This window comes from Grus americana, chromosome 22, assembly GCF_028858705.1.
Source record: "Grus americana isolate bGruAme1 chromosome 22, bGruAme1.mat, whole genome shotgun sequence".
In the NCBI taxonomy this organism is placed as follows: Eukaryota; Metazoa; Chordata; class Aves; order Gruiformes; family Gruidae; genus Grus; species Grus americana.
This window is the reverse complement of record NC_072873.1, coordinates 6,766,576-6,782,215: the sequence shown is the minus strand read 5'-3', so window position 1 is coordinate 6,782,215 and position 15,640 is coordinate 6,766,576. Positions and strand designations below refer to the sequence as shown.

General features: G+C 54.7%; 1 gene segment (V, D, J or C); it reads left to right on the top strand.

Annotated features, from left to right (window-relative positions):
* The first annotated feature begins 951 nt into the window (after positions 1-951).
* Positions 952-9,627, top strand: LOC129195234 (T cell receptor alpha variable 26-2-like). The segment is given in 3 exon segments: positions 952-1,003; positions 1,368-1,730; positions 9,521-9,627. Coding segments are annotated over 3 exon segments (522 nt in total).
* Positions 9,628-15,640: the final 6,013 nt, after the last annotated feature.

Below are 15,640 nucleotides of genomic sequence, written 5' to 3'. Positions count from 1 at the left end.
AGTGAAGCGAGTCCAACAAAGGCCACCGAGCTGATTAGGGGGGCTGGCAAACATGATGTGTGAGGAGAGGCTGAAGGAACTGGGCCTGCCCACCTTGGAGAAGAGCTGTCTCAGGGGACACCTTCTTGCTTCTACAACTACTGAATCAGAGGGGACAGAGAAAATGGACCAAGACACTGGAACTGCTCAGCATTAGGAGTGGAGGCAATGGACATCAGCTGGGATATGGAGAAATCGGATTAAGCAGTAGCCTAAAAGAAAGAACAACAACTGGAAGGTGTTTCCCAGGGAGGTTTTGCAACCTCCATCCTGGGAAGTCTTCAAGGCTGGACTGCATATGACCTTGAGCAACCTGATCTAATGGGATCTGTTCTGAGCGTGGGATTGATCTAGATGACCTCTGGAGGCCCCTTCTCACCTACCTTCTGACTGTATACCTTTCACGGTGCCCTACCTGACCCCTGCATGCCCATGTCACACTTGTGCTCACATCCCCTTTACCACGACACAACTTTTAGGCATTGTGCTGGGAGCGCAGAGAGGCAGCTGAAGGGAGGCTCTGGGCCTCCTCCCTGCCATCCGCAGGGCATCAGTGGCTGCTGTTTCCAGCCCCTGAGCTCAGAGACAGCTCTGGGAAGCTGGTCCACCTCCTGGTCAGGGTCCTTCAGCTGTTCCAGGCTGCAGCTGGCGCTGTGCAGGCTTCTTCTTGTTGAGGGGTCGTTGCTGGAGGATGGGGAGAGTCGGACTGGCAGGAGGCAAACTTCTGCGGGTGCAGAGCCACGGAGCACTCTCAGCCCGGTCGAGACCCCGCGCGTCACCGTGGCAGGGCTCAGCCCCGGGGCGGAGTTGGCGGAGGCGGAGAGGGGAGGGGAGGGGAGGAGGCACCGTGGGCGGAGCAGAGAGCCGGGGCTGGCGGGGTGCAGCGAGGCGCGGGCGGCGGGATGCGGCGGGATGCGGCGGTGCCGGGGCGCAGGGCTGGCGGGGCTGGCCGCGGTGCTCCTGGGTGCGTGGGGCTGGCGGTGGTGGCGGGGCGCTGGACCTGGGGCTGCTTGGGACCGGCGCTGGGCAAGAGGCTCGCCTCTGGCCCTCCTGCTTCTCTCTTTCTCCCTTGCTCTTCCCGTCTTCTCCTTCCTTTCTCCCCTCAATGACTCCTCCCTTCCAGCTCTCATTCCTACACTCATCTCTCCACCAATTCTTAATGGGCACTTCCATTACTGCACATGTCGACAGCCTCTGGAAACCCCGCACCTCATCATCTCTGTATGGTCCTGGCTGCTTCTGCAGGATTTGTTCTGGGAAATAGCAGGCAGGGCTGCGTAGAAAGCAGATTTTCAGGTTTTTTCTTTTTTTTTTCTCCTTTCTGGCAGTGGCTGTGGGCAGAGCCCAGGTGCAGCAGGAGCCGTCGGCAGAGACCACCGAGGACACCGGCATCAACATCACTTGCTCACACCCCAAAGTTCAGGCGAACAACGTTCAGTGGTACCGTCGGCTTTCAGACCAGGCACCGCAACACATTGTGACAGGAGTCACTGGAGATAAACCAGTGCCGGACCCGCCGGGGCGGCTGTGGGTGGCGGCAGACCGCCGGTCCAGCGCCCTGTGGCTCGCCCGGCCCCGGCGCGGGGACGCGGCGGTGTATTACTGCGCCCTGAGAGACACGGGGAGAGGAGCCGGGGCTGCGGCCGGGCACGAACCACGAAGCAGGAAGGGCGGCGGGCGGGGCCGGGCGTGTGTGTCGGGGGCGGGGGGACAGCCCCGGCCGGGCCCGCCAGGGGGCGCTGCCGCTCCGCCCGCCGGGGCCGCCTCGCCCCGCCCGGCCCCGCCCGGCCCCGGGCCCCGCGCCCCTTCCCCCGCCCGACCGGCACCGGCATCGGGCCCGCCGAGGCTCCGCAGACCCCGCGCCACGCAGCCCTGCCAGGGACGTGCCCCCGACGCGGATCCAGAGACGCCCCCCGGGCAGAAACGTTCTCCCGCCCCTCACCCCATGCTCACCCCCGCACTCCCACCGGGGCGCAGACAGAAATTCCCCGGTACAGTGCCGGCAGCGGGGCAGGAATCGCGGCCGGAGCGGTGGCGGTGTCCGGCGGTGCCCGGGCAGGAGCGATTGCAGCCGCCGGCCCCGCTGGCTCCCGGAGAGGAGCAGCGCCTTGCTGCTGTGCAGGGGGAGGCGGGCAGCAGAGATCCTCCTGCCCACGGGCAGCCGGACAGCCCTCGGTCCTGCCGCCACTGCTGACAGGGAACACGCAGGGCCTCTCTCGCCCTTCTGACGTGCCCCACTAGGTTAGCCAAGGCGACCCTGAGCAGGTGCTTTCCTCTGCTCTCTAAACACGGGCACTCCTCTCACAAGTGGGGAATGAAAAGCTTTCCTGCCGAAAGAACACCGAGAAAGGGGTGGGGGGGGATGTTTCACATTTTGCTACTTTGTCAAAGCTGGGACATCCAATGTGCACCTGAGTCCTCCAGCTACAGGCTGTCACAGACCTTCCCAAAGGTTCCTGCCACTGTTACAAAGTCATCAAATGGAGTCAGGAGTTCAAGCTCCACACCCACAGCAGAAGGCAATGTCAGGGTCATGGGCTCCTTCAAGCACTCCCCACAGTGGCTCAGTGTTGAGACCATGAGCTTGTTTGACAGGATTCAGAACCTTTGGACTTGAGGCCCAGCAGACAGGCTAAGAGCTTGGACTGGACACACTGACAGCAGCGTCAAGGGATGCCAGGTTCCTAGGTGGTGAGTGAGTCAGACACAGATTTGCTAAGTTGCCCAATGGAGCAGGAGGCCTCTGGGAAGAGACCGTAGGCTCTAGGCAGTCCCCAGGGACCTCTGTGTGTCTCGAGTAGCTGAGAGAGCTGTTCAAAGCCCATGGTCAGAGGCTTCCAAGGCACAGAGGGAAGGATCAACCCTGCTCCCTGTCCCAGCTGGGCTTCGTAACTGTGTTTCCAGAGAACTCCTGGCAGGTGGACAAACAAGGCACAGCAACAGGCACGGCCAGGCGAGCACATGGATCAGACACAAGTTCCCATGGATCGACCCCTCTTGTTCCTGCCTCCATCTGTCTTCCCATGCTTGCTCCAGGCCAAACTCACTTGATCCTTCCCTTTCCTTGCCTCTCATCCTTCCCCTAAACATCCCATGTCTTGCAAAATCCCCAAATCCTTTTCCACAGAGTCCCGTAAGGAGTCCAATACACTTGTAGGCAGAAACACTGTTGAATTCAGAAGGTGATCCTCTCCTCTCATCCACCTGGGGGGTGTCATCCCCAGACAAGAGGTCGACTCTGATACCTGAAAGGAGGTGGAGTAGAGGTCTGTGAAGAACAGGGTTGTGCTGGATGTCCTCCCACCAGAGAGAAGCAGTGTCTCTGACTCTGTGTGGGATGTCTACAGTAGGTGCTGTTCCCAGAGACATTTGAAAAGGGAGAGAACTCCCCTGTGGGGGGAGAGAGTCAGACACCTAGATCTTGGAGCTTTTGCCTCTTCCTGGTTCTACCTCCTTTCAGACACTACGGAGGCGCAGGATACACTTGAGTGGCTGCAAAAGGGCCTGTCTCCATCCCTGAGAGAGGTGGGTGCAGGCTCCTGTCTCTGGCTGAGCACTGACTGGCAGGAGATGTTCATCACGGACACTCCTCCCCCGCAGGGGACTTGATGGGCTGGTTGTGATCTCCAGGAGAAGGAAAAAGCAGGAAAACAGCCTGCAGCCGTTAATTTTGTTCTTAACAGAAGAAAGTAGTAGAAGATAGTGCTGTGTTTTGGATTTATGATGAGACTAATGTTGATAGCACACTGAAGGTTCTACTTGCTGCCAAGCAGACAAGGACTTTTCAGCTTCTCATACTGGCCTGCCAAGGAGAAGGCAGGGGGCACCCAAGAAGCTGGGAGAGGACACAGACACGGCAGCTGACCTAAACTGGCCAGACTTTTCCTACTGCAGCCCAGGATGCTGTTGGCCTTCCTTGCCCCCAGGCTGCATTGCCACAGCAGGCTCAGGAACAACCCTGAGACACTGAAACTGAATGGGACGCAGCAGTGAGTATTCAGGAGAAGTATCCCAGCTGCGTGTCCAGTTCTAACTCTTCCCTCAGCATCCACCAATGACCACCGTTGGAGAACAGCATGGTGCTCCTGTGGCTTTCCCTCCTAGCCAAAGAAGCCCAAGGAAGGCAAATGTCTTCCCAGCCCGGCATCTGGGGATCAGTGAAAGCCTCACCTTGTGAGCAAGACCCATCAGCCGGCACGGGACAAGATTCCCTGTTCAATCACTTGAGCTGTCCCCCTGCTTCTCATGTCTCTCCTCCAGCTCTGGGGACTCACCAGTGCTTGGCTGGGGGGAACCCCTGTGTCCCTGAGTCCCAGAGGGTCCTCTGTCCAATGGAAAGTTGCTGATGTCTGCAGTTCTGTGATCTAGTTTGTCCATGTGTGCATGCTTCTCTTGTGATGCTCAGTCTGTTTTGGAAAGCAAAGAGCTGACCCTGGAAAGCATCTGTGCTGGAAGCTGACAAAAGCAGTGATGGTAGCAGGCCAGGATGTTCTCATCAATGGAGTGATGTCAGCTCAGTAGGCCATGGCATCAGGTGTTTGCAGTGAGGGCTTCTGAGGTGACAAAGAAAGCTGAGTCTCTGCCCCTGGAGAAAAATATCTCTGTAGGGTACTGGGAGGTGGATGAGAAGCCCCATTCCCACCTGGATGGGGTAAGAATGCGGTAAGAATGATGAGATTTGGATCCCATCTGGAGGTGCAATTCAGGTCTGTCCTCATGCTGGGCTGTACTCAAACATCTCTGAGGGTGGATTCAGGATCTTGCAGGAAAGGCAGGACATCTGGGAAGGCAAACAATAGATATGTTGGAATATGGGGGCACACACTAATGCCTTCTAGAATGACATTTCACAGGACCTGAGTGCTTTTCTACACCCACCTTCCACCTGAAACTCACTGCTCATTTGGCCAGCCTTTCCCTTTTCCTTCATGTTTGTAACTTCTTGAAAGTGACTGCCATGGCGTAGCATTGCTGCAAGGAGATGTTTTGGAGACTGAGCTCAACATAGGGCTTCCTCCCACAGCCTGGCCTCCAGAAACCCACTTTTCTCTGGGCTCAGGAGCCTTTCAGTGTCTGGAGGAACTCACACACCTGAGCAAGTTCAGCAGAGGCCACTGTCAGGGCATGTGGAAGGTGAGAGTGACTGGTTCTCTAAGGCGGTCAGATCGAGTCCCTTTCCCTTTCACAGGGAAGAGGAACTAAAAGGGACAGTGACAAACAAAGCACACAAGGACACCAATCTCTGAGTAAGTGATAAGGGAGCCAAGGAGGGAGATCAGAGCTCTTCAGCCTCTGCTTGATGGGCCATTAGGAAACTGCGGGTGTGGCTTGGAAGTGGGTCAGGCTGAGCTTTGGAAGTGACAAGAAGGGACAAGAGGAACATGAGGATTATGGATGTTTGAGCGGGGTCCTGCAGGACTAGGCAACACTTCTTAAGCAATGCTGAGGGGAAAGGTCGAAGGTGGGGGCATGGAGGGGACTGGGGAGGAGCACTGGGAGGCAAGAGAAAGGATAAGAGGAGGTACCTGCACCCAAGCAGGGGCTGGTCAGTGCACTTGTTGGGAGGAGCCCTGTGCCTCTTCACCACAGTCCCTCCCCCAGCTGCCTTATTAAATCCTTTCTGAACCATCCTTCTCTGCAACATCACTCCTTTTGCCGCTTGTGAGTGGCAGTAAACAGAGAGAGTGGTGTGAAAGAGAGATCTGGGTGCCAGTAACTGGGCAAACAACCAATGGCCATAGGGATTGTAGGCCTGGGTGCCAGCACCTGAGCGGACCAGGGTGTGTGCAGCAAGGTCTCAGTGCCAGCAACTGGAGAAGAGGCCTCTGGTCACAGAACCTGTCGGTGTCTGTGCCAGCAGCTGAAGCGACCTGGGTGTAAGCCAGGTGTGAATGCCGGCAACTGGAGAGGGAAGAGCGTGTCACAGGGGTAATACATCTCACTGTCAGCAACTGGAGGGACCGCATTGCACGTGTTTTTGTGGGAGGTCTAAAAACCAGTGACTTGGAGGGACCTCGGTGTGTTTCTCATTTCTCTTAGTGAATTTAACCCAATGTGCATGGGTGCATATGTGGAATTTGCTAGCATAGTTCAAGCTGGTGTAGGCAGTGAGTGGGAGGAAAAGCTGCATCTAAAACCTGAGCCAGAGGTGGGTAAGGGAGCCCACGGCCAGCACAGGGATATTAGACAGGCTGATATTACCAAGCCATGGTAATGTCTGAGGGATCTGCAGTTGTGAGAGGAGTGGGTGATTGCATGTGTGTTTGCTATTGAGCAAGAGTCTGGCCTAGCCAGAGAGAAGAACACTCCTGTGCTGGGTAAGAGGGCTGTGTTGGCTTTGCGTGGCAAGGTTTTGGTAGTGGGGGGGGCTACAGGGGTGGCTTCTGTGAGAAGCTGCCAGAAGCTTCCCCTGTGTCTGATAGAGCCAATGCCAGCCGGCTCCAAGACGGACCCGCTGCTGGCCAAGGCCAAGCCAATCAGTGCCTCTGTGATAACATATTTAAGAAGGGAAAAAAACAAGTTAGAGTGAGGTTTTTTTATAGCCGGAGATAGGAGTGAGAAGATGTGAGAAACTCTGCAGACACCAAGGTCAGTGCAGAAGGAGCGGGAGGAGGTGCTCCAGGCGCCGGAGCAGAGATCCCCCTGCAGCCCCTGGTGAAGACCATGGTGAAGCAGGCTGTCCCCCTGCAGCCTATGGAGGAAGGATGAGGGGGTGTAGAGATTCCACCTGCAGCCCGTGGAGGACCCCATGCCAGAGCAGGTGGAGGCACCTGAAGGAGGCTGCGGCCCATGGGAAGCCCACACTGGAGCAAGTTCCTGGCAGGACCTGTGGACCCGTGGAGAGAGGATCCCATGCTGGAGCAGGTTTGCTGGCAGGACTTGTGACCCCATGGGGGACCCACACTGGAGCAGTCTGCTCCTGAAGGTCTGCACCCCATGGGAGAGACCCACGCTGGAGCAGTTCTTGAAGGACTGTAGCCCGTGGGAAGGACTCACGTTGGAGAAGTTTGTGAAGGACTGTCTCCCGTGAGAGGGACTCCATGCTGGAGCAGGGGAACGATGAGAGGAGTCCTCCCCCTGAGGATGAAGAAGTGGCAGAAACAACGTGTGATCAACTGACTGCAACCCCCATTCCCCGTCCCCCTGTGCTGCTGAGAGGGGAGGAGGTTGAAGCCGGGAGTGAAGTTGAGCCCAGGAAGATGGGAGGGGTGGGGGGAGGTGTTTTAAGATTTCATTTTATTTCTCATTCCTCTACTCTGTTTTGCTTAGTAATAAATTAGATGAATTTCCTCTCTAAGTTCAGTCTGTTTTGCTCGTGACGATAATTAGCGAGTGATCTCTCCCTGTGCTTCTCTCGACTCACAAGCTTTTCATTATACTTTTTTCTCCCCTGTCTAGTGAATGAGGGGAGTGATAGAGCAGCTCTGGTGGGCACCTGGCCCCCAGCCAGGGTCAACCCACCACAAGGGCCCAGGCTCCAGCGCCTAGATGGGCTGAGGACCTCTGATGACCCTGGAGAGATGCATGAATGTGAGTGTGCTAGTGACTCCAGCGGGTGAGGGTGTGTGCATTTTGGCTGGGGAACTGTGTGTCACAGACATACTGGAGACAGTCCAACAAAGGGCTATGTAGAAGATGAAGAGGAGCCTGGAGCATCTGTGACATGGTGATCGGCTGAGCAAGCTGGGTCTGCTCAGCACAGAGAAAAGAAGTCTCAGGGGAGATCTCATCAATATGTACAAATACCTGAGGGAGGCTTTGAAGAGGGCAGCGGCAGGCTCTTCTCCAAGGATGAGAGGGCAAGAGGCATTTGGCACAAACTGAAACCAAGGAGGCTCTCTCTTAATGAGCTGGGGTTCAGCACATAGTGCAAATCCTGCCCTTGCTGAGACTCGCTGGCATTGTTGTCTTTTGAGTTTTCATGGGATTTTCTTAGAAATAAATCACTCCTTATTTCTACTGCTGAGCAAAAGGACATTTATACGAAAGCACGGTGCTTCCCTCCCAGATCAAGACAAGGACATGTTGGTGGCAACGTTGCCAAATTTGCCAAGAGATATATACAGCTCAGCACAGCCCAGGTCTGTGCCTACCCAGGTCACATTAATTTAACAAGAAGGAACAGTTTGTTCTCTCTGACATGCCTGGTGCATGGGATCAGTTTGGAGTTAACCTGGAAAGGCTGTGGTGGTAGGGCACCCCATCTGCAGTACCCCACCCCTTCACATGCCCTTTCAGCTCTGGGCTGCAGGGCTATTGCTATCTCCATCCTTCACAGTGCAGCACTCCAGTGGGTGCCCCATGTGCTCCCTGGGAGTAGGGGGTGGCCCCCTGATCCCTCACCCTGTTCCCTGCTGACCCCTCACCCTTTCCCCTGGAGTAGAAGTAGGTTGTCCTTGTCATCTCTGTGGTTGTGGCAGACCCCCTTTCCTCTCTCGCACTGTGTGTTATCCCAGCAGAACAAGACACAGCCAGAGGCCCTGGGCTGCTGCAGAGCAGGGCTCCTCTCCTGTCGTGGGGGATTTGGGGGAGAGGACTTATTCCCAGGCAGCTGAGGAAAGAAAGGGGAGACGTGAGAGAAACAGGAGAGCCTTCTTTTCCCAGAAGAAATAGCAGTGTCCCCAGAGAGCTAAGGACCCCAGGGGGAGATGTGGAACCTCATTGAGGAAGAAACCTGTGGCCTCCCAAATGGGAAATGTTGCCTCACACTTGTGGTTTTGCACCAGTTCCGTCAAGATGCTCTTACTATTGGAAACAAACTTAGAAGAGAGAGGAGAGGTACTTCAGACCACTTCACCACCTTTTCTCTCCCTTTCAAACCACCTCTCTCTGCTTCTGTCTTCTGATCCACCTGCTGTCACCAGAGGAGATCTCAGCTCTCTCCGCAGCCCCACATTTCTCCCTTTCCAATGCAAGTGAGCAAATCCTGTCAAAGCTATCCCAGGGACTTTTAAGCTCTCATCCCATTGACATTAACAGCGTGTCCCACTCTGCCTCCTGGCTGGCACATACCTGACATGGCTTCCAGTTTCCTCCTGCTTGGCAACACAGCCAGGGCTCCCTCTTTTCAAGCTTAGTATTGCATGTGCTCAGGGAGCTAGGACCCTTCAGAGGTGACGGGGATAGGGAAGCAGGATGAATCTTTTTGCCAGAGCTCCGTGGGCTCCTCAACATGTGTGAGGGCTGCTGGTCCCAGCACAGAAAGGCCAAGTGTTACAGCCTGTTCCTTGGTCCTCTGGGCAGTAGGAGCAGGAGTAGGAATGATTAGCAGGGACACAGCACAGCTCTCCTCAGGGTCTATGGTGGCCTGAGAGCTCTGACCTCCTGCCCGAAATTACTCTCCAGCTGGCTGTCCCCAGGCCCCAGGATTTTCCTGCAGGGCAAAGGACAGCGAGCCTTCTCCACCAGGGGTTTGCATTCTCTCCTGGCTTGCTTCCTGAAGCCTTTCCCTGCAGAGCTGCTGACCTTCACTTTCTTCCAGGCACCATGGGGCAGACCACCATCACCCAGCAAGAAGGACAAGTCACAGTGAAGAAGAAAAAAGACACCTTCCAAACAAGCTGCACCTACCAGACCTCCTACATTTGAGGCTCTCCCTGGTACCAGCAGAGGAGAGGCCAAGCTCCCCAGCTGGTCTCATGTCACACGGCGCTGGCCCCAAGCGCAGTGCCCGTATCACCATGTTTCCCATTACCACAAGGAATACACAGCTTCCTGTGGCTGGAGGAAGTCGAGTCCACAATGTAATGTTTCCTGTCCATTCCAGACATCAGTTTATGCAGACGGGCTCTTAAATATTCCCACAGCACACTACATGAAGATGAAGTCTTCTTATTGTCAGTGATGTAAATATACACAGCAAGCTCTGCTATCTGGTAAAGTACAAGCTGCACATATGTGAGCCACTGCATTTAATTATTATCAGTTTGTTCATCCTGACCACTGTTAAGCACAGGAGGCTCATCCATCCTCCCCAATGGCAACTGGGTTTCTCTTGTCTCGAGACAGAGACACCTTAAAGCTGCTTCCATTACATTATTTCCCTCCTGAATTTCAGCCATGGCAGTTGATGTAAAGAGCTGCTGTATCTTTGCCTTCTCCTATCTGCATGACTAATGATAAACCAGAACAAATGCAGACAAAGAAAAACTCGACCCAGGCAGCTCCCAGCATGGGGCATCCATGGGCCCTCAATTCCCCTGTGCTCTCTGAGGAGACAGCCCCAGCCTCAGCCTCATATCAGCAGGTGTCTCATCTACCCCACTGGTAGAAAGAAAGAGTGCATGACTACCTCCCTGGTGGGTGCTGTGATCTCCTTCAGGGAGACCTGGGGATCTGTAACCAGCCCTCCCAGCTCCTGTGCAAGAAACAATACCGCAGCAGAGGATTGTGTGTCTGCTTCCAGCCCAGATTCCTGCAGGCTGCAAATGTTGAGGTCTGCACACTGAAAAGAGCTTGAACCAATGAAGTTGCTCCCAGGTTATTTGCCGGTAAAGGTATTCTCTTCAAAAGCCAACCTCCCACCCCACAAAGAGCAGCTGCAAGGAAGAGACTCTGTATCAGCGTGTCAGTGTTTCAGTTCACATGTCTGTGTTGAACTAGTTGCCTCCCCTCTCAGTAGCTTTGCCTTCCTCCTCTTGTGAGGAGTTTGAAGATGTGTGGGCTCAGAAAGTGGGTTCGAGCGTCTGCTGCCAAACCAACCCTTGAGCAAGGCCTTGGGCAGAGGTGTTTCAGCAAGTTCAACACTTTGCTGCAGCAGTTCAGTAGGTCCCCTTCCACGGGGGGGGAAGGTGGTGTCCAACCCCTCTGTGCATCAAAGCAGTCATTTGGAAAGCTTCTGGCCACCCTTGGGTCACACAGGCAGCAGCCCCAGCCTCTCTTCCTGCTGTGCCTCTCTCCTGCTTCCCTCTCCCCTCTGCACAGAAAATTGTGCTAGCCTTCAAGGTCACCTGCTGAGCTACCTCCTAGCAGACCTCCATGCAGACTAGGAGGCACATCCATGCCCAAGAGGAGACTGCCAGCCTCCCACTGCCATACTGCAGTCCCATGGCTGCTCACTCGAGGTCACCACTGATCAGGCTCCCCAACCACAGGACATGCTCAAGAGGGCATTTCTAGGGAGAGGCAAAGCATGGCAGGCCACTGGCTCTGGAGCAGCCTTCCTCAGTTCCCAGGAACAGTGCCTTAAAAGGGCTGACAGCACTGTATCCCACACTCCCCGTACTCTGCAAACAGTGAAGAGTCCCCTTTTGCCTCCACTCTGAGCACCCCACCCTAGACTTACACCTTGCTCACTGAGCGCTTGGGACAGTGTCCAGAGAGGGAAGGACAACACAGAAAGAGGCTGGGCTGCAGCAACACTTTCATGCCACAAAAGACAACAATGAAGTTAGTATGAGAGTTGTGCCACCGTGAAGAGAGCACTGGGCACAGTCAAGATTAGGTATCCTTTGGCTGTAGCAGAGTTCCTGCAGGATGTCCCTCGGCTTGCCCTGAGGAGGCAGGGGTGCTGCAGGTCCCTCCTAGGCTGGCCTGGGTAGACCAAAGGGGATGAGAAGCCAACATGGAGAGGAGAGAGCAAGGACAGAGCAGAAGGAGGGAAAGGCAGGCATGACCCATGCTTTCAGGCTGATCCCATCCAGCCTTACATTGCAAGGAGAGTCAGAGATGCTCAATCTCTCTGAACGAGGATGGCCAGGAACTCCATCCTCCCTTCACTCACATGTCAGCACACATAAAAATACATGAGCATGCACACCCAGGTACAGAATCACAGAATCACAGAACGGTAGGGGTTGGAAGGCATCTCTGGAGATCGTCTAGTCCGTGTTCCAGTTTGTGCCCGCTGCCCCTTCTCGTGTCTCTGGGCGCGACTGAAAAGAGTCTGGCCCCATCCTCTTGACACCTGCCCTCTAGATATTTAGAAGCATTTAGAAGACCTCTCAGTCTTCTCCTCTCCAGGCTAATCAGACCCAGCTCTCTCTGCCTTTCCTCATAAGAGAGATGCTCCAGTCTCCTCATCATCTTTGTACCCCTCCACTGGACTCTCTCCAGTAGCTTCCTGTCTTTCTTGAACTGTGGAGCCCAGCACTGCACACAGTATTCCAGATGTGGACTCACCAAGGCAGAGTAGAGGGGGAGGAAAACCTCCCTCAACCTGCTGGCCACACTCTTCTTAATGCACCCTAGGATACTGTTGGCCGCCTTGGCTTCAAGGGCTCATTGCTGGCTCATGGTTAACTTGTTGTCCACCGGGACTCCCAGGTCCTTCTCCGCAGCATTGCTTCCCAGCAGGTCAACCCCTAACGTGTACTGGTGCCTGGGCTTGTTCCTCCCTAGGTCCAGGACCCTACACTTGCCCTTATTGAATTTCATTAGGTTCCTCCCCACCCAACTCTCTCACCTGTCCAGATCTCGCTGAATGGCAGCACAGCCTTCTGGTGTGTCGGCCACTCCTCCCAGTTCAGAATCATCGCAAGCTTGCTGAGGGTACACTCTGTCCCCTCGTCCAGGTCATTGATGAGTATATTGAACAAGACTGGACCCAGTACTGACCCCTGGGGCACACCGCTAGCTACAGGCTTCCAACGAGATTCTGTGCCACTTATCACAATCCTCTGAGCTCTGCCATTCAGCCAGTTCTCTACCCACCTCACTCACCACTCATCCCACCCACACTTCCTAAGCTTGCCTACGAGGATGTCATGGGAGATGGTGTCAAAAGCCTTACTGAAGTCAAGGTAGACAACACCTACTGCTCTCCCCTCGTCCACCCAGAAGGCTATCAGATTGGTCAGGCATGATTTCCCCATGGTGAATCCATGTTCACCACTCCTGATAACCACCTTCTCCTCCACATGCTTATTGATGACCCCCCGAATGAGCTGTTCCATCACCTTTCCAGGGATGGAAGTCAGGCAGTCTGGCCTGTCGTTTCCCGGGTCCTCCTTCTTGCCCTCTTTGGAGACCAGAGTGACACTGGCTTTCCTCTAGTCCTCAGGCACCTCTCCTGATCTCCATGACCTTTCAAAGATGATGGAGAGTGGCATAGCAATAACACCTGCCAGCTCCCTTGGCACTTGTGGGTGCATCCCATCAGGACTCATGGATTTCTGAGAATCATAGAATGCTTTGGGTTGGAAGGGACCTCAAAGATCAGGTAGTTCCAACCCCCCTGCCATGGGCAGGGACACCTTCCACGAGACCACGTTGCCCAAAGCCCCATCTGACCTGGCCTTAAACACTTCCAAGGAAGGGGCATACACAACCTTTTTGGGCAACCTGTTCCAGTGCCTTACCACCCTCACAGTAAAAAATTTCTTCCTAACATCCAATCTAAATCTACCCTCTTTTAGTTTAAACCCATTAGCCCTTGTCCTATCACTACATTCTCTGATAAACAGTCCCTCTCCATCTTTCCTGTAGGCCCCCTTTAGGTACTGGAAGGCCACGATTAGGTCTCCCCGGAGCCTTCTCTTCTCCAGGCTGAACATTCCCAACTTTCTGAGCCTGTCCTCATAGGAGAGGTGCTCCAGCCCTCTGATCATCTTTGTGGCCTCCTCTGGACTTGCTCCAAGAGCTCAGTGTCTTTCTTGTACTGGAGACCCTAGAACTGGATGCAATACCCCAGGAGGGGTCTTACAGGAGCAGAGTAGAGGGGCAGACTCACCGCCCTCCACCTGCTGACCACGCTATTTTTGATCGATCCCACTGTCCTTGTCACTGACAAAGATGTTAAACAGCGCTAGTCCCGGTACCGACCCCTGAGGAACACCACTCCTCACTGTTCTCCACTTGGACACTGAGCCATTGACCACAACTCTTTGAGTGCGACCATCCAGCCAATTCCTTATCCACTGAGTGGTCCATCCATCGAATCCATGTCTCTCCAATTTTGAGGCAAGGATGTCATGCGGGACAGTGTCAAATGCCTTGCACAAGTCCAGGTAGATGACGTCTGTCACTCTTCCCTTATCCACTAACGCTGTAACCCCGTCGTAGGCGGCCACCAAATTTGTCAGGCATGATTTGCCCTTAGTGAAGCCATGTTGGCTGTCACCAATCACCTCTTTATTTTCCATGTGCCTTAGCATACCTTTCCAGGAGGATCTGCTCCACGATCTTGCCAGGCACAGAGGTGACACTGACTTGGACCTGGTGAGGCCCTGGTGAGGTCGCACCTCTAGTACTGCATTCACTTTTGAGTCTCTCACTACAGGAAAGACATTGAGGTGCTGGAGCATGTCCAAAGAAGAGCACCAACGCTGGAGAAGGGTCTAGAGCACAAGTCTGCTGAGGAGCGGCTGAGAGAACTGGGGTTGTGCAGTCTGGTGAAAAGGAGGTTGAGGGGAGACCTTATTGCTCTCTATAACTGTCTGAAAGGATGTTGTAGTCAGGTGGGTGTCGGTCTCTTCTCCCAAGTAGCTAGTGATAGGACAGGAGAAAATGGACTCAAGTTGCACCAGGGGAGGTTTAGATTGGATGTTAGGAAAAATTTATTCACCAAAAGGGTTATCAAGCATTGGAACAGGCTGCCCACGAGTGGGTCACCATCCCTGGAAGTATTTATAGGAGGCGTAGATGTGGCGCGTAGGGACATGGTTTAGCGGTAGACTTGGCAACGCCAGGTTAATGGTTGGAACTGATGATCTTAAAGTTCTTTTGCAACCTAAACGATTCTGCGATTGTATGCCCTGGGGAAAGGCCAGGCACCACAGAACAGCTGTGTGGGGTTGGGCACTGGCTGCTGTTGTTGGGGCGCCCTGTCTAATGGAAGCTGCGTGTGTGTGAGACGCATGAGGGCCCTGGTGTGCGGCCTGGCCAGGCTGATTTCAACAGCAACCTGTGAGTGGCCTTAGCCCTGCACATCTGTGTACCTGCGGGGCTGTGCAGGGAACTCTTTAGGGGGTGGAGGGTGTATAGGGTGTAGAGGTGGAATTCCCTTCTTGACCTCTCCGAGCCTCCAGCAGTGCTGGGCTCCTCACTGGGGGATAGCAGTGATTGGGCTCTGCATCTGCAGGAGATGGCTCTGAGGCCAAGGGGCCATATTGGAGCAGAGACACCAGAATGTAGGGCCTGATCACCACTGGCTGTGGAGGAGCTGAGTATGTCTTCCTCAGCTCGGAGGGACAGCGACTGGAAAGGCCCCACTGCCTTGTGTCCAACCCTCCCATTGCCCTGGGAATGGTGAAAAGTCTGCTTGTGTCCTCCCCTTCTCCCCCACCACCCAAGGCAAAGCCTGTCATCCTTGGAAACACGAGACAATGTCCTCCAAGAAAAGGATTGTGTGGAGGCAGAAGCTGTGATGCAGAAAACTTTAATGACTGTGAAGGGGGAAACAAGTTCAATTGTAGAGGAGGCTGCCGGTGCAGGGACAGCACCAGTCTGTGCCCATTGTCCACAGTGGAGATCGCACAAGGCATACATCTGCCAGTCCCACAGAGGGAGAGGGATCAGCAGGTGCCCCAGGTTGGCTCTGGGGGTCTTTAACCACCTAACTTTACATCCCCTCAGATGCTGGGCACCCTGAGCTGCTCTACATCAGTTGTGCTCACAATGCTGAATGTTGGAAGGGACCCCTGGAGGTCATCTGGCCCACCCC